The 21,701-nt window shown below is 47.7% G+C and overlaps 1 protein-coding gene across 8 annotated transcripts in view; it reads left to right on the top strand.

The window, feature by feature from the left end:
* The window catches only part of dlg3 (discs, large homolog 3 (Drosophila)), a 90,594-nt gene that overhangs the window by 20,295 nt on the left and 48,598 nt on the right, over nucleotides 1-21,701 (top strand). For 4 of the 8 annotated variants that reach the window (XR_003781745.2, XM_029119418.2, XM_029119416.2 and 1 more), the window contains exon 1: nucleotides 3,437-4,190. The exons of 2 other annotated variants lie outside the window; for them this stretch is intronic. Coding sequence is in view for 5 of the 6 variants with exons in the window: in XM_029119418.2 (XP_028975251.1) it covers nucleotides 3,825-4,190 (366 nt within the window). In the remaining variant the exon portion in view is untranslated. Of the gene's footprint in view, nucleotides 1-3,435; nucleotides 4,191-21,701 lie in introns of those variants that run through there. 2 more of the 8 variants (XM_029119417.2, XM_029119415.2) reach the window with 2 other exon arrangements.

Genomic DNA, 21,701 nt, shown 5'->3' with positions numbered 1-21,701 from the left:
ACGCATACATATGCACAGATGTACTCCCGTGCGCAAACATGCAAGCGCGCGTGCACACACACACACACGACATGTCCGTTCACACAGTGCAGCAGTCCGTTCCCGTCCTCCTGTCAGATGTTGCCTTTTATGCTGCTGACCCCTCCCCCACCCACCCCTGTACGCTGAATGTGATTAAGACGATGAGTTGGAGAGACGAGGAGAGAGAGGCAGGCTAGGACAGTTACAGCGAGCTGGTTCATGTGTGCGCCGTGGCGGACGCGCTTGCGTCGTCGTTTAAAGCCACCGCCGCCAAGCGCCGCCTTTAAACCGCGACCGGCTTTCATGGTGCCCATGACTGTGGCGGGGGCTCTCGCTGGTGGCCCCGCTTGCTGGCGAACATGTAAAGGTCCCCCCCCAGTCTCTCTGTTCTGCCTGCAGAATCTCCATAAGTTACAGGAATAGAATATCTTGATAATGAACTGAGTTGCTGTTGCATGTAATTAACTGTGTCTGAGCCTGCTGTTTCCTGGTTGGTCTGCAGTATTTCTGTGCACACACACACACACACACACACACATCTCCACACACCAATATATGCATTTGGCACTCGGGAATTGTCGTCTAATGTGGCTCACTCGCTCAAAACCCAGGTGTAAATAAAGTGTTTCTACCACTGACACACCTTGTTCCATGTCATTAATCATGCACATAATGCCCATACTTTTACACACACACACACACACACACACACACACAAACCCCCCCATATACACTTGCAGCACTTTCTCACACACACACACACAAACCCCCCCTTATACACATGCAGAAATCTCTCACAGATACACATACATATAACTTTCATGCACATCTCTCTCACATACAGAACTCTTTCTTCCTCTCTCTCACACACACACACACAATCTAGTTATCCAAGACAGGCCATCATTGTCACTGTCTGTGAGATGAATCAACACTTCAGTTCATCAGCTTTTGTGTAGGGTGCCCAAGCAGTTGTCTCGCATCAGTGACTAAAGACTGAACCAGATCCATCCATACTCTCTCTTCCTGTCCTTATATTCCTCTTCCACATTCTGTCTCTCTCGCTGTCTTTCTCTTCCTGTCCTTATATTCCTCTTCCACGTTCTGTCTCTCTCGCTGTCTTTCTCTTCCTGTCCTTATATTCCTCTTCCACGTTCTGTCTCACTTGCTGTCTTTCTCTTCCTGTCCTTATATTCCTCTTCCACATCCTGTCTCTCTCGCTGTCTTTCTCTTCCTGTCCTTATATTCCTCTTCCACATTCTGTCTCTCTCGCTGTCTTTCTCTCTCTTCCTACGCCCACTCGAATGCCCAAGCGTGTAATCTTGTTTGTGGCGTGCACATGTGTTGATGTCATCGTTGTGAAACATGTGAGATATTTCCCTCATGCTTCTCCAGTGAGGCGTGAGCTTTTACAAGTACTGTACTGCATTGTACAGATGTAACAGTCTCTCTCTGGCTGTCAGTGAAGGGCGAGGACGTCCTCATATGTTTGATCTGTCTGCTTGGAATGACGTCATTCAACGCTGTTCGAGTCTTGCTGAAAATGTACTCCGTTGGTGTTAGATGAGCAGTTAGAGGGATCTTCAGGGTTGTGTTGTGGGATACAGGCTCCCCTTATAATGTAGCAAATCCAACAAATGATCAGGATGACTGTTAATAAAACAACCGCTGGTGTTGTTTAGATGTACCACAGGCTGTGTGGTTGTCCTGTGAGACACAAAGACACTGCTTTCATGGTGACATCAGGAGCCACACGGTAACATCATCCCTGAGGGTGTCAGTCAGTGGTCCAAGACGGCAGAGCTCCCATCACTGAGCCAGAGGTGACTCTGGATGCCCAGGGAACAGCGCCAGGAACCGGCTGTGAATCGGAGGCTGTCTGTTGGATTTCGGCTGCATTGGAAGGAGGGAAAACGTGGACTGAGACTGCAGAGGATCTCCACGCAGGACTGAGATGAAGAGTGTGCTGAGATGGGTTATGATCCATCCAGTCTTTCACCTTCAAGCGCTGCCCACGTCCGTGGAGGAGATGGACTGATGGGACTAGGTTATAGTCATTGTGTGCGTGAGGCAGTGTGTTTCTTCCCGGGCGGTGAGCGGGTGGTTCTGGGTTTCTTCCCGGGCGGTGAGCGGGGTGGTTCTGGGTTTCTTTTCCCTGGCGGTGAGCAGGGTGGTTCTGTGTTTCTTCCCGGGCGGTGAGCGGGGTGGTTCTGGGTTTCTTCCCGGGCGGTGAGCAGGTGGTTCTGGGTTTCTTCCCGGGCGGTGAGCGGGTGGTTCTGTGTTTCTTTTTCCGGGCGGTGAGCGGGTGGTTCTGTGTTTCTTCGCTGGGCGGTGAGCGGGGTGGTTCTGTGTTTCTTCCCCGGGCGGTGAGCGGGTGGTTCTGTGTTTCTTCCCGGGCGGTGAGCGGGGTGGTTCTGGGTTTCTTCCCGGGCGGTGAGCGGGGTGGTTCTGTGTTTCTTCCCCGGGCGGTGAGCGGGTGGTTCTGGGTTTCTTCGCTGGCCGGTGAGCGGGGTGGTTCTGGGTTTCTTCGCTGGGCGGTGAGCGGGTGGTTCTGTGTTTCTTCCCCGGGCGGTGAGCGGGGTGGTTCTGTGTTTCTTCCCCGGGCGGTGAGCGGGGTGGTTCTGGGTTTCTTCCCCGGGCGGTGAGCGGGGTGGTTCTGGGTTTCTTCGCTGGGCGGTGAGCGGGTGGTTCTGTGTTTCTTCCCCGGGCGGTGAGCGGGTGGTTCTGGGTTTCTTCCCCGGGCGGTGAGCGGGTGGTTCTGGGTTTCTACCCCGGGCGGTGAGCGGGGTGGTTCTGGGTTTCTTCCCCGGGCGGTGAGCGGGTGGTTCTGGGTTTCTTCCCGGGCGGTGAGCGGGGTGGTTTAAGCGTCATGGCCCCTTTAAGAGCAGCCAGTGAAGCGCTCAATGCTGCCAGTTGATTGGCTGTGGCTGTCAGGGCTGAGATACTGGAGGGATGCTGCTACGCATCTTTCTCTCGCTCTTTTCTCTCTCGCTCTCTCTCTCTCTTTCTCTCTGTCTCCCTCCCTCTCGCTTGCTTCGCTCTGTATAATCCACATTTGGGAAGAGCAGGCTGAGCTGATCCAGCACTCAGCTCCTCTCTGCAGGCTGAGAAAAGAGAGAGAGACAGAAAACGCTGCTTGTCAACGCAGGAGGAAAAACAAGAGGAAGAAAACGTCTTTGGAAAAAAGGGAAGAGATAATTCAGAGCAAGATTTAATCTGAGGATATCATTTATATATTTACATATTGTTTATATATATATTTGTACACACGCATATAGATATTTATATATATATACATATATCTCTGTATATATGAAGTGTATTTGTGCTTGTCTGTTTATATTCATATTTTTATATGTATTTGTGTGTGTGTAAATATATATAATATATAAACAAATTAATATATATATATATATATATCTATGAATTTCTATACATATCACTGTGAAACGAGAGAAGCGAGAGGAAAATTCTACCATCGGGGCTGGTCTCTGATTGTGTGATCGAATACAATATTTTCAACATTCTATTCTTTGATCTTCTACGTCAAGAGGAAGGAAGACTACGTACTCATTTTTGATTTTTTCGTTTTCCTGTTGCTACTTCCCCCCCACCCCGCTCTCTTCTCTTTTTTTTTTTTGCATCCGAGGGGAATAAAAAAAAAGGAGAGTAGCCGGATCTGGAGAAAGAGGGGAAAAGATCGGTCGAATTGCTGTGATTAGTGTTGTTTTGTGTGGGTATTAGCGCTCCCGGTGCGCCGAGGAGAGGATCCAGGTCGCGGAGCGCAGCGCAGCGCAGCCAGCATGCACAAACACCACCACTGCTGCAAGTGCCCGGAATGTTACGAGGTGACCCGCATGGCTGCCCTGCGCAGGATGGACGCCCCCCAGTACCAGGAGTGGCAGGCCGAGCCCTATGGATACCCAGCCGGGTACGGGCCCGGGGGCGGGCAGACCTTACCCCAGCCCCCGGCCTCGGGGGGAGGGGGAGGTGGAGGGGGGGGCACCCTGGGAAGAAGTAAGGGCAAGATGATGTCGTCCGGGGGTCCCGGGGGGCCCAACCCCAAGGGCCAGTCCAAGGGCGGCCCCAAGGTGAACGGCAACAACTCCGGGGGCCAGGCGGGCTGGTGGCCAGAGTGCACCTGCTCCAACCGGGAGTGGTACGACCAGGTAACTACATCCACTTCCTCATCCACTTCCTGTTGGCCATTGGCCCCACGCCTCTGGAGCGCAGGAGCCGGTCGGGGGGGGGTGGGTGGGGGCAGGACACCCCAGGGTGTACACGTTTAGAGCTGCTCATCTGACTTGGTGGGGTCTGTATTGCTGTGGTAGCAACCTGGGCTGAGGCCTGGTTTACTCCTTCATCCTTCCTTCATCCCTCCATCTTTAAGCCTTCTGCTCTGATACAGGTTGTCTGTTCGTTGTGATCCTGTCATTTGGCGTAGGGTCGTTGGCGTTGTCTTCTGTACAATGCTTCGGGCAGTATTGAAACTGCTTTTTTCATTCATTTCGTCCAAATGCCTCTGTTAAAATCGAAGCGCTGCGTTTCTTTTCCTTCCACTGTCACAGTGCAGAGAGGTGTTTTAGGAATATGACTGCAGCGGAACATTACACTGCAACACAGACATACAGTGTTCCTTCATTGGCTCCAGTGAAAAAGAGATTTTGTCCGACAGTCCGGATGTGATGTGTGTTCCTTACAGATCAACTAATGATCGGGAGAGAGGGGGGAGGGGAGGGGAGAGGAGAGGGGAGAGGAGAGAGATGAGAGGGGAGAGGAGGAGATAGGGGAGGGGAGAGGAGAGAGGAAGGAGCAGAATAGAAGAAGCTCCTTTAGATGGGTAATATCTGTATTTGTCTGTGTTTTTCTGAGATGGAGGGTTGGGTGGAGGAGGCTAACAGTGTGATGCTGTAACTAGGGGCCTGCGTCGTGTTGTAACTAGGGAAATGGTTTTTATATTCTCTATTTAACATGTCCTTAACATTCCTCTCATCTCAGGACGTTGTTTCTTTTGACTGCAAGAAATGAAATCAGTAAAGGAGTGTGAAGGTGTGTGTGTGTGTGTGTGTGTGTGCGCAGGCACAAGTGGGAACTAGGGTTGGGGGAAGGGTTGCTCTGTGTATGTAGAGGTGTGTGTGTGTGTGTGTGTTGTAGCATAATTTACATGGAATACTATTGTACCTCTGTCTGAATGTGTTTGAGCGGAGAGCACAGAATGACAGGGGTGGCATGGGGTTAAATGGAGGCTGAAATCTCCTGAACCTCCGAGAGCTAAAATGAACACCCGCCTAATGTTGCTAGATGGCCTTCCTCCACCCGTTAGGTGGGGGTCGTAAAGGAGACGTGGTGGAGTAGCTTACGATATTCTCCCTTTGGACATGTGCGTTTGTAATAATCTGCGGTGTTCTGGCCGGTTCAGAAACACCATCAGCTGTTCCCAGAACAATCTGGCAGATGTCATCTCTCACACGTTTAAAACCCACACAGCACTTCCATTATGTAAGCATCTTTTCCTGTCTATTATTTATTTGCCATCAGCACAAATATCCTCCTGCCAACAGCTCTCTGCTGCCATGTAGTTATTGTCCAGGTTGCAAATGAATTGGGACCAACCTCCCGCGTTAGAGGTTTTTCTGTCACTCGTTCGGTCGCCCAGTGGCTTGTTAATTCATGCGAAGGGGGTGGGTTATTTGGTGCATTTATCACCATAACCATTCCACGGTCTTTTGTGGTTGGTTGGACTCCTCGTCTGTCATCCTGTCCATGGATCTTTGGGATGGTTTAACGCGACTGCAGTGGCAGCGATACTCCACACCCCATGCTGTCATATGTGCCCACATGTCTTTATCAGGAGGCAGTCTGAACTGGTCGACGCCTCCTCGGGTGCACAGCGAGGCGTTACGAACCCAGACGATGACACCCGGCAACCTAAACCCCACAATGGCACAGCGAAACAGCTAGAGAATGGGCTAGGACGGGAAGGAGAGGTGGGGGGAAAATGCTCGTGTAGGAAAAGCGAGAGGAATAAGCCAATGAAGGCAGCCTGGCTGTAGGGGGGGGGGTTATGTAAGAGGGTACAGTTGGTTGAGCTGAGAAGGGATGCTGAGAGAGAGAGAGAGATCATGGGTCTGTAAAGCAGCATCTGTCGCCTCCTAAAAGGCCCTCCACAGGCCTGTACCGAAGCCTGTGTTCCGCTCGTTCCGGACCTCACCTCCACGGGTGGGAATGTTCCCCCGGCACCTCCCCTGCACCTCCCCTGGCCACGCAGAGCCATGTGTACCGCTCGGATTACACTCGGCCACACCATTCGTCTTTCGGAAGGTCTTTTGGGAGACTGAAATAATAATTATTAGTTGTCCGACCTAATCTCTCGAAGATAATCCCTGATTATAGTCAACATATTTTTTTCTCTGGATTTGTTTTGACAAGTGTGTGTTGCTCAGGTGGCCAAGAGATTCCAAACCAACCAAAGGATGTTGCCGTACGTGGAACCACCCCCCCCCACACACCCTCCAACCTCACCACACACTTCAACCTAACCACACACTCCAACCTCAACACACCCCTCACCACATCCCCCACCATTACCACACCCCCCACCGTCACCACACACTCCATCCTCACCACACACTCCACTGGCAAACTCACCACACCCTCACCACACACTCCACCCTCACCACTCACTCCACCACACCACCACACCCTCACCACACCCCCCCACCATCACCACATGAACACCCACTTCTAATGGCCTATGGTGATTTAGGTGAATAATGGATGGATGTACATGAAGACAGTTGGGATCCAACAGGATCAGTTGAGACCCTGGCCTGATGGGAGGCTTCAATCACACCCCGCCCCCCACAAGCTCCAATCTGTCTTTGTGTTCTCTCTGGCAATGATTAGCTTCAAATATTAATTAGAATCTTTATTAGTGAGATATTAAACATTGTCCTCATGTTATATTGTTGGTGGAGTTGTGAGGCCTTCTTTGCCTCTCTCTGTCCTTTTTTCTTCATCTACCTCTGTCTCCCTCCCTCTATCTCTCCTCCCTCTATCTCTCCTCCCTCTATCTCTCCCCCTCCATCTCTCCTCCCTCTATCTCTCCTCCCTCTATCTCTCCCCCTCTATCTCTCCCCCTCTATCTCTCCTCCCTCTGTCTCCCTCCCTCTGTCTCTTCCCCTCTATCTCTCCTCCCTCTGTCTCCCTCCCTCTGTCTCTCCCCCTCTATCACTCCCCCTCTATCTCTCTCTCCCTCTGTCTCTCCTCCCTCTTGCTCTATCTCTCCGTCTCTCCTCCCTCTTCCTCTCCTCCCTCTATCTCTCCTCCCTCTTCCTCTCCTCCCTCTTCCTCTCCTCCCTCTTGCTCTATCTCTCCATCTCTCCTCCCTCTTCCTCTCCTCCCTCTATCTCTATCTCTCTATCTCTCTAGCTGTGTGGTTTTTGGCTGTTATTCCTACACACTGAAACCTTGGATGGCGCTCCAACGTCTCCAGTTCAGACGATCCAACCACCAGATGCTTCTAGATGAATAGGAAAAGAACAGTAATTAACAGATTAACCAGTAGTCCGGTGCTTGTGTTTTTGATCAATACCCTTATGATCAAGTCTTTTTTTCACAGTTAACTCCACATATCTGGCTCTGTTCTTTGATACCACTATTCTTCAAGGTTGGTTCATTACGGCCAAGCTCTGTGTGCGAACAGTAAATATACGCTTCTTCTCCGTGTGTGTTTTCATGTTTGCACGTCCATGTTGTGATGAGATTCTGTCCATTTTGAAGTGATTTGCCAGGCATCTAACTGAGGCCCCGCCCAAGAATTTTACAGGAGAGGATTTCCAAAGGCTTTTTAACCAAACGTCTTGAGCCTCAGACCCCTACTGAGATCCACGCAGCCTTCATCTGAACCTAGGAATCTTCTCAACAGATCAGGAGGGATTTATCTTTGAGCTGATGTCAAGATGGGAGCAAGGACGAGATGATGTTGGGCTGCAGCTTGGCTACACCAGGACCGGAGTATTTCACTTTCCTTATTATTACCCCATTGAAATGTTTGGCCTTTAAATGGTACATATCAGTGCGGAGGAGGACATTTAGATGATTTTGAGTCTGAAATAGTGCTAATCAGCATTATCAGTGGTCAATATTTATCATTTTTAATATCTTGTTTTTGTAATACTGGGCTCAACTATAAAGGAGTCCTTGGTCCCAGCTTGATTTCCCTGTTTAAGTAAAGGTTAAATAAATAAAATATTCCTCCCTCTGATGGGAAAGAAACCTCCCATCTATATTAGCAGCATAATGGGCTTTCTCTGGGGCCAGCGTTTTGCTGCTCGATGGGAAGAGTACAGGAGGGCTCAGGGGGGGTGGGTGGAGAGGAGGGGGGTTTGGTTAGTTGGTTTTCAATGTTTGTCTGGCTTGAGATGTCCCCCTCGGGACACAACGTCAGTAATAATGCATAGCTTTCTAACAGTACATCTGGAGTGGTATGGAAAGAGGTCAGCCTCAGTGTGGCGGTGGGGGGGGAAAGAGGCGTGGCGGGGGGAGTCGTGGAGTGTTTGGCGTGGAGGGGGAGTCGTGCAGGGGAAGGGGGCTGCCTGACTATTGACTGGGACGGAGAGTGTTGACCCCCGACATGGGGCGGGGTCAGATGCTGGTGTGGGGGGGGGGGCCCTCCCCCTCCGTCCACTGTGACCGTTATCTCCGGTGACACTAGAACGCCAGACAGCTTGGCATCAGGAGAATGATGTCATTCTAGATGCAGTGTGTGTCTGCAGACGAGGGGGGTGGGGTGCAGGAAACCACGTGGATGATCCAGGCCTGCGCCTCGTCGTCCTGCCTCGGAGCTCGGTGTGTTTCTGACCACTGTTTGGAGTCACGGGGGTTTCCTGTTATCCAGTGGAATGGAAAGTGGCTGCCGATGTTTGCTGAATGTTCTGGCTGCGTTGTGGAACGCCGACACCGGTCTGTCTTGGGTGCCTGGTGCCCATGGAGCCGGACCTTTCGTCAGGATGTTCTGAAGCACGTTCCCAGATGTGTAGCTGACCAAAACGGTGGAGTTTATATGTGGACGATATTTGCGCGCCCCGCTTAGTTCACGGAACCACGGCCACGCGAGTAGTCTTGGAGGTGTTATTCGTATGTGCCAGTACTTTATATTTTACTGGTTCTGGTGTGGTTGGAACTGTTAGCTCTTACAGGATGGACGGTCAGGAAGACGGACCTTTCACTCCTCTTCTATTTCCCACTGTTTCCAAGCCTCAGGACAGAAGGAGCCATGGCAAAATCAAAGTTAACGCATGCTTTGTTTTCTACACACTTATTTGTTACTTGATGCCGTTCCTTGATGTTTACATGAATACGGTTCGGATGCATTTCAGTTACTGGAAAATATGATCCTTTCCAGAGATTTGAAATGTTCGGTTCATGTATTATTTTTTGTGTGTGTGTGTTATTCAGGTGTGTGTATTGGCATGAGTCTACGACCAGAGTCAACCCTTCTGTCACTAGACTGGGTTAGGGATGGACCACATTATTACCCCCCTAATTCAGTTGGTCAGAGTAACAGATAGAGTAGACAAAGATGGCGCCAAACGGTTTGACAGAGGCTGCTGGAGCTTAGAAGTGGAATGTACTCGGTCCACCTCCTTGGGTCTTATGTAAGCTTAGCTGTAGGCGTGATGCCCTGGCCCGTTTGGGGGAGGAGTCCGGGTGTCTTGACCGTCAGGGTCTGGTCGCGTTCTGACGCTCATTCAGGACCAATTGTCATTGGACAAGGACTTTTGGAGACTACCTGTCCAATGCTATATTTTTCTACCTGTTTTCTCTCCCTGCTACGCTTAAAGAATATATATATATTTGCCCGTACACACAGTCACACATACCTATTACTAGCACTGTTTATTACTGTATTCTTAACTACTTCCAATAGTACTGTACATTCTAGCCATTTACTGTATTATATCTGTACTGCTGTTTGTACTTTCTGGGTAAGATGATGTACAGTACTACATTTCTTTGTCGTGGTACATTTACTCAATGAGAATTAAGTTTAATCTAATATAATGGCTGAGGAATTGCCAGCTACCTCCTGATACAATATAATCACAATAATAGTTATTATACAAAAAATTATAGATCGTAGTTTTTGTTTTAGTAAAGAAATTGTGTATACGTGTTTATGTTATGTACGAATAAGTATGTGTGTGTGTGTGTGTGTGTGAATGTGTAGTGTAAGTGTGTATGAATATGTGTGTATCGGCACAGTCTAGTGTCTGCACACAGGCGATACTGCCTGAATGGTGCAAAACAGGAGTCAGATTCTGGCAGCTGAGCACAAATATGATCATTTTTAACAGTGTTGTTTAGGTCTTGGGGGTAGAAGCTGTGCTGGGTCTGGTCAGTTTGCAGATGGATTGTAGCCGGTGGCTGTTCTTACATGAGATAGTGTAGACAACAGTCTGGGATTCTAACAATTGGATGTGTCGTCATTCAGTGAGGTGATTTTTTATTTGAGAAAATATTTCGCTATCGTCAATAGAATATGATGCATTGTGCAAAACAATTCCACAATACGGATCTGCACGTACCATCTCACTAATACAGACCTCCGTCTGAAACATTACACACCGTTCCCGACGGAATTATAGGGAGGAGAGCAGAGCAGCCCGTTGAATCACTGCAAATGCAATCCGAAACGGAGGGGACAAGGTGTGATACAATATTTATAGGCTGTTGTGCAAAAGCCAGTTTTCTATACGCCATAAGGAGCGAGGTGGTTGGGAAGGGGCCAGCCAGACGGGGTGGCCAGTGTGTCATGGATGGTTTGACAGCCAAGCTGCCAGTGGGGAGTTAGTGCAACTCTGAACAGCATCTCCGAGCAGCGCGTTGGTCTACCGCCGGGCCTGGATCGGAACGCTGTCCGAAAGTCACGTCCCTCACTTCCTGTTGGCTGCTGCAAGCCCCCGTGTAGCTACAGGACTTAATTCGCTGAGGGCTGGCCCCGTGTTAGCCTGTCAACTCTCCTCAAAATATAACACACATGTTTCTCAGATGCGAGCGAGCCATCCTAGAAGCGCCGGGATCTGGCGTGGTCCGGAACCGTGATCTTGGCGTTCCGTGTGTACGGACGTGTCTGCTGTCTGTCACGACCGGTAAGGCCAGGCTCTGTGATCCATACGCTGTCAGTCAGCCCCGTGGCCTGGGCTCGGACCTCTGCCAGGGACGTGGGGATGGGCGAGGGGAGGGCGGGCGGTTTGCTCGCTCGCCTCCTTTGTTTTATGTTGTTTTTGTTTTTTTGCTGATCACAGTGGCGACTGGCCTAGAAAAGGGGGACAGCAGAGCGACGGTGGTACTCCTGATTCAGCGATGGAACCGTCATTCCCTTGTTCTGTCAGGAAGACAGGGGAGGAGGAAGAGGCCTGTGATTGGCCGGCATGGACACATGGTCTCAGCCCCTACTGTTATAATCAATAACCAATAAAGGCTGTAGAGAAAACATTGCTGTGCGACCCTCCGCCTGTTGTCAGCCTAGCTGTGTTGCCTTTCTCTGGCACGGTTTCAGGCTTTAGGTGGCATCACTAACGTCCCGACCAGAACCTTCCAGAACACCTATTTCACTGATGCTATTTGTGGGTGTCCAGGGGTTCTGTCAGCAGCACTTGCACCATCAGTCCACGTCTTGTAATTTTAGAAACTGAGCTCAGGCTCTGATGGATCCGACTTCTCGAACGATGTAGACGAGGGCCGCTGTGTAGATGCACTGTGCATTTGACTCGACTGAACAAACATGTTTATTTTTACGATTGGAGAGCAGTGTTGTGAGGAGGACATTTGGCGATGCAGTCAGTGTATCTCTGCCCATGTATAGTCTAGTGTCTCTGAGTGCCATCTAGCTAATGCATTATCCAAGAAGCCCTTCAGCCATTTGGTATGCTGGCCTTTCCATTTTTTATTTCTTTTCCCAGCTTTATTTCTATCCTTCTCCTGTCAACCCCTCCCATATGCCCCCTCGTTTCCCTTCTCTCTGTTTTTAGTGTGTTGTGAGAATAAAAAGCTCAACTCCAGGGTGTCGACCAGAGTCGTGGTGAGGTGATTTTGCAGCAGGCTGCTTCAGCTCTCAGCGTCGGTATAATTAGCACAGCTTTTCTCTGCCATTTTCACAAGGGGCTGCTTCATTAACATGCATATGCCCAGAAAACGTATGCATTTAAAACCATCACTTGTTTTCTCTTCGAGTTAACACTATGCAGGGCATACTTGTTTTCTCCTTTGAAATGAGAGCTTAACCAAATGTATACATTCAAAAATATATTGAATGTGTGTGGATTACTTTGGACTGATCTAAACGTTTATTAATACATTAGTACATTAATCGCACAGCTTTTTTACGATTGGTCTCATCAATGTGTCTCTGATAAACCAGTCTGCTTGGAACGGCCTTGGCACCGTGTAAGCAACATGGCATGTTAAAATGTAATATTAATGGGGAATTTCCTGGGTGAAGAGAGAGACACAAGCTGTCGTTGAACAAGTCAGTCAGGAATCATTCTAGCAAATGTCCAATGGCTTCCTTGGGAAGGGCTAAGTCGCATAAGTCACTATCAAGAATTACGGTTCTGTCAACTTAGTGCAATGGCTCTAGTAACCGGCGCTGTACAGACTGCTACAGCGATCACAAAATGTTGAATGCAGTACATTATGACAATGTAGTAGTTATCACAGTGTCAAATATACTTAATTATCATGAAGTGTCAAATACAGTACATTTTCATTGTACTCCGGACATCTCTATGCACAGATAAATCAATACTAGAATATAGACCACAGACATCTCTATAGTACTACACAAACCACAGATACATATCTATACCAGAACATGCTAGAACATAGACAACATTATGTCTCTACACTAGAACACACACCATATATGTCTCTACGCTGGGACATAGACCACAGATATCTACAATCGTGGCTAGAAAATGCCCTTTATTCCAATTTAGCATACTTTCCTCTAGAAAACTGCATCTTTTGGTAACAACATACATTTTTATTTGGTTTCCTCACTCATTCAGCCAGTTTGAATGGAAAAAGGTCTCCTGTTTTGTTTCACTGGGTGTATCCCAATGCGCATGGAGAACCAGATAGTTACTGTTCCTGTTTCCACCTTAGAAAGAGACAAAGCCGGACTACAATTTGCCAAAACACAACTGAACATGCCAGTATCTGGGACAATCTCCTGTGGGCAGATGACACCAGATTAGAGATTTTAGGTAAAGCACACCATCTCTGTGTTTACAGAAAACTAAATTAAGTCTTCAAAAAAAAGAACATCTTCCCCACAGTGAAACATGGAGGAGGTTGAATTATGTTTTGTGGTTGCTTTACTGCCTCTGGCACTGGGTGCCATGAGTGTGCACTTGGCATCAAGAAATCAGAAGAATATCAAGGCATTTTGGAGTGTAATACCCAGCCTAGTATCAGGAAGTTTTGTGTGTCAAAGGTTATGGGTCTTCCAACAGAGCAATGGCCCCTGACACACTTCAAAAAGCACACAGGAATGTTTCAAGACGACATGTTGGACTGGAGAAGTTTGCTCTATAAGACTGGCCGAAACTGCCAGCATAGAGGAACAGGAAGCTCATCCATGACTATAGGAAACACTTGATTGCTGTTATTTTGGTTAAAGGCTGTGCTACTAAATATTGAGTAAAAGGTGTAAATAATTCTGTCTAGGCAATGCTTTTTTATTTTCTGATATAAAATGAGAAATCAGGTTCTGAATCAAAAACAAAGGTTTTCTAATATAAACAGTCAAATACTTATTTTTAGAGACAATGTGAGTTATTTGAACAAAGTGCAAGAGTGCCGATATATCTTGCAGTGAGTGATTATGCCAGAACAAACACAATCAGTCATTATTGTCCAAAACACATACTCGTTACTGTCAAGCTATCGTTGTGAATGTGTATCAGATGGGGTCTCTCTCCTCCTGACAGACAAAGCCTAATACTGACCCGTTCCTGGAGGCAAACAACACGAGCCATCTCCATCTTAATGGAACTTCCCACTGCACTGTAGATGTTACCCACTGGCCTTGAAACTCCTTGATCTGGGTTTATGTCCTTTTCCTCCACGACATATGGGAATACCGCGTGTCTTGTGAGGGATGCTGAATGCCCACCTCTGTGTCTCTGGTCTACTTGGTGCGACTGGCCTGTTTCCCACCCTCAAGTACGCTCCTCTCTACCGAACGTTTCCTGTTGTGCAGAGCGGCAGTATTTCACCAACGCCTTTCTACGGTTTTACATAGGTTCCTTTTTACGTCCAACTCCTGCCCAGCAACGTGCGCTGAGACGTACATGTACATATGTGCTTTCGGCTTATCTCCCGCGTTCCTGCGCTGACTCCAGCCCGTGTCTCGTCTCGGCACGGCCGATTCCCGGGTGAACTTAGTCAGCGGTAAGCACAGGAACAGCCTGTCCAGATTACATGGCGGATTACCGCGGTACGTTGTCAAAGTTTGTAAGTAGTGCAGGGACAGTAGGCAGAAGGCCAGCGTTGGAGGGCCGAGCGCTGCCACGGCAACGTCGCTGCCACGGCAACACGCGTCATTGTGTTGTCTCTGCTGCTCATTGCTGTGGTGTTCGTCGGTGTGACTGGCTGCCGGGGCCAAACCATCAGCGGGTACCGGGGCAGTTGTCCATTGGCATCACTGAATGGGCGGATCTATGTATGTTTGCCGATCTAAATGAGGTCTAAGGCTGAAGTCCCAGTTTGGTGAAATATAGCCCAGAGAGGAGTCACAACTTGGACGACTGTGCTTTACTAGAAAACCATGCCTGAAGCCTTTATGAGTTAAACACGACTGCTACTACCTAAAAACACTGCAAGAAGCCTTTGCTGACTTCCTTTCTCACGCTGTCTTTGGCGGGTCTCCTGTCAATACAAGAAGAAGCCAGAATTGTGCAGTATTAACGTGAGCCTGACACACAATCGGACTTCATGACATTGTTTACGTCATTCCGCTCCTGAGGTGCCATGGTCTTCTCTCTCAACTGGAACCTCACCCCAGCGTTAGCCTTGGATTTTTCTCAGAAGGCAGATATTTTAGGCACTGCAGAGAAGAACTCTGAGATGGAGAGTGCGTTTGGCCTACCGTAGCGTGTGCCGTGCGTAGATAGACATGATGGACACCAATACGGACAGTTCCTATTGATGTTAGTCATGTTTTTTCATTGATGTCATCAATATATCACAAACGTGTTACAGCGTGTGGGTGGTTACATGAGATCAGTGCGTTGGTGTGTGGAGTACCTTGAGAAAGCAGCTTTTAATATGATGAAATGCCTGTGTGAGGGACAAAAGTCATCGCTTGGTTGTGACCGGCTGTCAACTCTGTGTAATTTCTTGGAAGAGTTGTAAAGCCCTTGTAATTATTTTTGCTTCGACAGGGTCCTTTCTTAAGATACTTCTTTATTTTACTATGATGGTGAATAGGTTCATCAAAAATAAACACAATCAAAAGAAACGGTTAACAAAGCATGGATTTAGATTTAATTGTCAAAATGTTGTCTAGCTGGCTCTACTCTTTATGTGGTTGATAACAGAGCTGGTCAGCTATGACACAGTCTGATGGATGGATGGTAATGACTTAACGAGATTATATTTTACTGAAGATTGCATTCGGTTGCCATTTTCACAACAAACTTCTATTACCCCATGTCACAAGGAGATTGATGGCTGATTTAAGACAACAGTTATCAGCTCTATCAAGGTCAACCCAGTTATTTTATTTGTCACTTAATTGGCACTTACTACTGTCTATTCCTTGATTAAACCTTTTGAGATGGGAACATACGTTTTAAAGTAAATGTACTATTAATGAGAGAATGTTGGAAATTAAGAAAGAAATTTACCGTGTTACTACTACAGAATTGGTGGAATGACCATTGTTATATTTAGCTCACAGAAAACTGTGAATGTCCTGCTTCCACATTAGACCAGCTGTGAGTGTCCTGGTTGCCCATTAGACCAGCTGTGAGTGTCCTGGTTGCCCATTAGACCAGCTGTGAGTGTCCTGGTTGCCCATTAGACCAGCTGTGAGTGTCCTGGTTGCCCATTAGACCAGCTGTGAGTGTCCTGGTTGCCCATTAGACCAGCTGTGAGTGTCCTGGTTGCCCATTAGACCAGCTGTGTTAAACACAATGGGCTTCAGTGTTCTGATTTTGTCACATGATGACGCTAGCGTGCTAGCATTCAAAAAGGTGTGTTTGGATTATGTCAATAATACCAGTTCAATGAAAAAAGGACTGACGTAAGATGAGTCTTTCAATAATAAGATTTTGTATTTGAGAAGATTTTGTGCCCGCAGGTACCGGCGTATAGTAACGGTCAAGAACATAAACGTTACTCATTAATGTTAAACAATATCAGTATGATCCAGTTAGAAATATTCCAGTTATAAGTACTTATCTCTAGCGAATGCTGCATTTACAAACCATTGGGGCTGTGTAGATTTAAACAGGGGGTTGGTTGCCTGCTAACGGCTGTCAGCCTGTTGACTCGTGGTGAGGTCACAGGGCTCAGTCTCTCAGCGTTGGTCCCAGTTGGTGCAAAACGAGTCGCATAAATGATCAACAATCCGCTAAATGGCCCGATCACTCCTGCCAGACATCTCCAAATGGGAAGATTCTCTAGTGTTAGACACTGTGTTTAGGTGAGGGCCCTGATTTAAAGTTGACTTGCATAACATCCAGTCCAGGTCCTTGTTTTAGAGGGAATACGGCTGTTTGACTGGTCTGCCCTCCCACACGTCTGCTGTGTTTCTGTCCCTCTGTCAGCGAGGTGGAAGAGAGGGGAGGAGTCAGTGTGTTGCCATGGTGCTCAGCCAGAGCTGTGCTTTAGCTGTGCTGATTGGCTAATTAAGAAGAGGGACTGCAATGCTGACACGCAGGCAGACTGCAAGGCAGGCAGGCAGGCAGACACAGGCAAAGTGCCATGTTGAGCAAATTCTTTTTGGGATACTCCATTCAGTGCTTACCTACAAAGATGAAGCACATGCATGTGTTAATGAATATCTACATTTCACACGCATGTGAAATTAACCATGGCTTCAGATGCTTGTGAAAGACTAGGTGGTCCTCCGGCTCCGACTGCTATTGTACAGGCAGGTTGCCGGTTCCGAGGCAGAGAGGGTTGCCGGTTCTGAGGCAGAGAGGGTTGCCGGTTCCGGGCAGAGAGGGTTGCCGGTTTCCGAGGCAGAGAGGGTTGCCGGTTCCGGGGCAGAGAGGGTTGCCGGTTTCCGAGGCAGAGAGGGTTGCCGGTTCCGAGGCAGAGAGGGTTTGCCGGGCAGAGGCAGCCAGTGGGTAAGTGAGGATCCATTCTGTGGCTGTGCTACAGAGGCTCCAGTGTCCAGTGTTAGCTAGCGTGCAACTTTTGTAACAGAGAGCCCTTCCAGGCAGCCGGGTCGTTGCTGTGAGGCTGCTGGAGAGGCCACAGATCCTGATCAGCCAGCTTAAAAAGTCCAATATGGGCCGCCACCGTGGATTAATATTCCCCATTAAAATTCCAACTATGTAATCAGCCAAAGCGGAGTGCTGCGTATGGTCAATCAGAATATCTCCCAGCCCAGTGACGTGGCTGGTGTGGGGGGTGGGCAGAAAGACAAGATGAGGGCTGGAGGAGGGGTGGTGGGTTCGGAAAAGAGAGGAACGATGCAATGTTGTCCACACTCTCTGAACCCTGTGATGTCATCTCCTGTGAATGCTGTGACCATCAAGCAGACTGACCGGTTAGTGTCTTGGCTGTTTCAGTGTGAGTTACCGAACCTTTTCAAAATGAAGCCAATGACACCACAACGCCGGATGTGCTCTCTTATGCACCAGGAGATGGAAAGCTGTTAGAGATTTTGTCATTTTGAAAACATCGCAGCTACAATGGCCGCGGGGCGTTTAGGATTGCGAGGCGTTCTTTTCATGTCGGTTAAAACAGATTCATATTATGCTTCTCCTCCAGTGGAATACTCTAACGTTGTTCTCTCCGTCCGGGCCGTAACCTTCCTCGGCGGTACTGTGTAGATGTAAAGACGGATAAACATCGGCCTACTCTTCTCTTTTCCGAGCGTCCTCGGAGAGGACTGTGTAGGAATGAGCTGTTTGAGTCCTATAAGTAATTACCAAAGAGCATCATGGGAGGTATTAAATTACCACCACACTCTTCTTTGACATGCAGAGGATTTTCATTAAACAAGTGTTAGCATAGCAAAACAATTATTTTGTTGAGATAAACCTTCATGTAGTAGATCTTTTTTCACATATAAAACAAAGAATATTATTTAATATGTGGATCGTACCCATGCCTGTATGATTTCTCAATACAGAATGTCTCAGATTTAGTGGTAGGATGCCATTTGGTGGTCTCACGTTGTTTTTTTGCCAGTGCTGTGTGAACAATGGCTTTAAAGCGTTTTTCCCCCCCTGTGTTTGTTTGAGCCCAAATGACGACAGCTCTCGTGTGCTCTAATCATTGGGGAGAAAAGGTCCTTCGTGAAGCCTGTGTGTCGTGATCCAACTTGAGGAGCTCTGCGGGAGAAGAGACAGGGAAAGCTGGACCTTCAACAGGAGGCAGATTGGCTTAGCAATCCTCGACATGATTCAAATGCTTAAAACAAAGGGGCCCTTTCTTCCAACGCCGTTTTCCTTTGGCAGTAAATACGCCGGCATATGGATGGATAACTGTGCTCATGGACGTATTCGTAATTGTGCAGTAAAAGCAGGGCCGCGGTTTTTCGTTGCCTCGGCACGCTGTTCAGCTCCGCTGTAATTCTTCATCACTTTCGACACCTACACGCTCTGCCAGCCAATATGAACGCTGGCAGAGCGCGGCAGGGCGGGCCGTGAATGGAGCTGTATGTGGGTGTTGCGGAGTGGAGGAATAAAGACCTGCTGAGTCCTGTGGGCCCCGGAGCATTACAGAGAGGGGGGGGGGGCTGTTGTGCTGTTTGTAGGGCCCCGGGGTGTCACCTGGGGGCCACCTGGGACCCCTCCATCTTCTCTGTCATCTGCACCGGTTATTTTGACAGGGACTCTCCAAGGGGTCCTGAGGGGTTTGTGCCGGCGCTTTAGTGGTTTCCATTTGGTGCTTCTCATCTGCACCACCCAAGTGCCCCGGTCCGCTGCTCTACCCCTCACCCCACAGCTGGCAGGTTCAGCTTGGTGATTCAGGTTATGTTTCAAAGGTATAAATGACTCATCATTTGTTTTTTCTCTGTTAATGAGGCAAGGGTGTTTTTATGTGCTTTAGTGGTCGGTTCTCAGGCAGGGATGGTTTCGAAGGGGTCCCCGGGGCCTCTGACCGCAAGTGTCACACCAACACACGAAATGGTCAAACATGCGCACACTAAGTCCTCACACTGGCACCTAATACATGTTACAATCACCAGCAATAGGTGTGTTGCGCCTTGTGGCTTTCCTTTGGAACAGCAAGAGTTTCTTGTTGTTAGTGTGAATACAAGATTGCATTTACATTTGATATAAATGTTATTTAAATTATGTTGTTGTCACGACAGTTGTCACAGTCTAAATAGGCTCTGGGTTAAAGACATGACACTCGCTGTAGACCCACAGAGTAACAGCCTTGTTCAGGAACTATATATCATGACCAGAACACAGAAAAACAATAGTATAACACTGTTACTGTTAGAGAGTTTCAAAATGGCAGCCAAGCACTGTACACTGTTGCTGGCTGTTACTCTGTACTGACCAAATCTCAAACCGCACAGAGGAACAAGTGTTACTCTCAGCTTAGCAACAAGCGGTAGCAACAAGCCATGGAGCTAGCCTGCTGCAGAGAAACCTCTGATGAGAGAGCAGAGGGGGGCGGGATCATACCAAGGGAATGATGACACATTTTCCCCCTCCAGATCACTGTGCCATGTTCATGGATTTGTAGGGGCATTCACCGTTCTCCAAATATCCGGTAATAATAGTATTGATATTTTAAAGTAAATGATTAACCCTGATCAGCTGATTCGCTGTAATCCATTCGCTACTGACCGTATCCTCAACCTTTTTACAACGCATGGACAACCCTAATGCAACGCATGGACAACCCTAATACAAACATGGACTACCCTAATACAACACGTTTGAATACAAGCTTACATGAACACATACAATTGCATGCATTCGCACATGCCCACATACACAGATGCAAGGTTAGTAGTTTTCATTGACAAACTACATCAGGTACTCTGTGATGTCAGATGACAGTGTCTATTTCTTTAAGATTAACAAAAGAAAGACAAAAGGCAATGAAAATTGGTCCAGCACATTCAGCATGTCCGGGTAACTTTGCTACAAGCTAATTGGGGGAATCTCTCCCAAACGCAACACGCACAGCTTTCCTTTGCACAGTAATTAGTATTCAGTCACACCGCATCAATTGTAGACCTTTCGACCACGTCCTCCTGTAGCTAATTCACCTCATTCTGGGTTTTGTTATCACTTAGCGCAGGGGTGTCCAAACCATTCCACGGAGGGCCGTGTGTCTGCAGGTTTTCGCTCTCTCCTTGTACTTGATTGACTAATTAGGTTACTAATTGGTTAGTTTCTACCCTCACCTGGTTGTGTAGGTGTGAACTGGGAACCAATTTATAGGAAAAACCTGCAGACACACGGCCCTTCGTGGAATGGTTTGGACACCCCTGCTGTAAACATTCTTCTAAAAGCTACCAGATTTCATAAAGTCGCTTGTTGTAGCCTGTTGTAGCCTCAGCACTGCCGAATAAAACACATCAGTCTGCTATTTGTGCTACTGATGTGTTTTATTCGCATCGATTTGCCAACCAGATCCATGTCTCTCTTGTGCCCCAATGTTTCCGGGACCTCACGATTTACAAATCAAGCACTGGGTGTATGTGGACATATTAACCTAATCTAACCTGGTGTATTATTATAATACAAACAATAAATGAATGGAAGCAAACAGCATTGTGGTTTGATTCAATCTAATATAATGTATACCAATCCAGTTCTCCGACTCATAGTATTGTTAGAAGAATATATAGAATATGTATGAAGTGTTCCATTGTTAAAATACTCTGGTTTAAGTCCTCCATGGATGTATTGCCCCTGTGTCAGATCAGGTACCAAACTGCTTGGTCTGCACTTCATAATTATTTATTTAGCCTATATGTATTATTTACATTAAATATAATCACATTTTATGATCCTTTGCAACTAAATGAAATAATTAGCCAAAGGTAGCCAATAACTAATAGTGATTTAGATGTTAAATGTGTGTGCTTATTAAACCTTCTGGTTAAACCTTCCGACGCGACGTACTGATGGTAGCTCTATTTAACGTAATACAGAAAACAGAATGTCGGGCAACATAATTCAAAGTTTAGATTGCATTCGAAGGTTACACTGACCAGTGCTGTGTATATTCATCCCATGTGAATCCATTTGTAGTGAACTCTGAAGACCGTTCCATGCATGGGGGGGTAAATTAATTCTAAATTAATAGCATGCAGTGCTTTGACCTGCGTGAGCTAGAAGAAGGCCCTTCTTTCTGAGAGAGGGAGCAGTGATGAGCCCAGAACCGGTCACCCGGGTGAAACAAAGTCCACCATGATGAACTGCGTCCAACGGCTTTAATGAAGTGGTACCAGCATTCAT

The sequence above is a fragment of the Esox lucius genome, chromosome 4 (assembly GCF_011004845.1).
Source record: "Esox lucius isolate fEsoLuc1 chromosome 4, fEsoLuc1.pri, whole genome shotgun sequence".
Classification (NCBI taxonomy): Eukaryota; Metazoa; Chordata; class Actinopteri; order Esociformes; family Esocidae; genus Esox; species Esox lucius.
The sequence above is the reverse complement of the archived record's forward strand: the minus strand, read 5'-3'. Positions and strand labels throughout refer to the sequence as shown.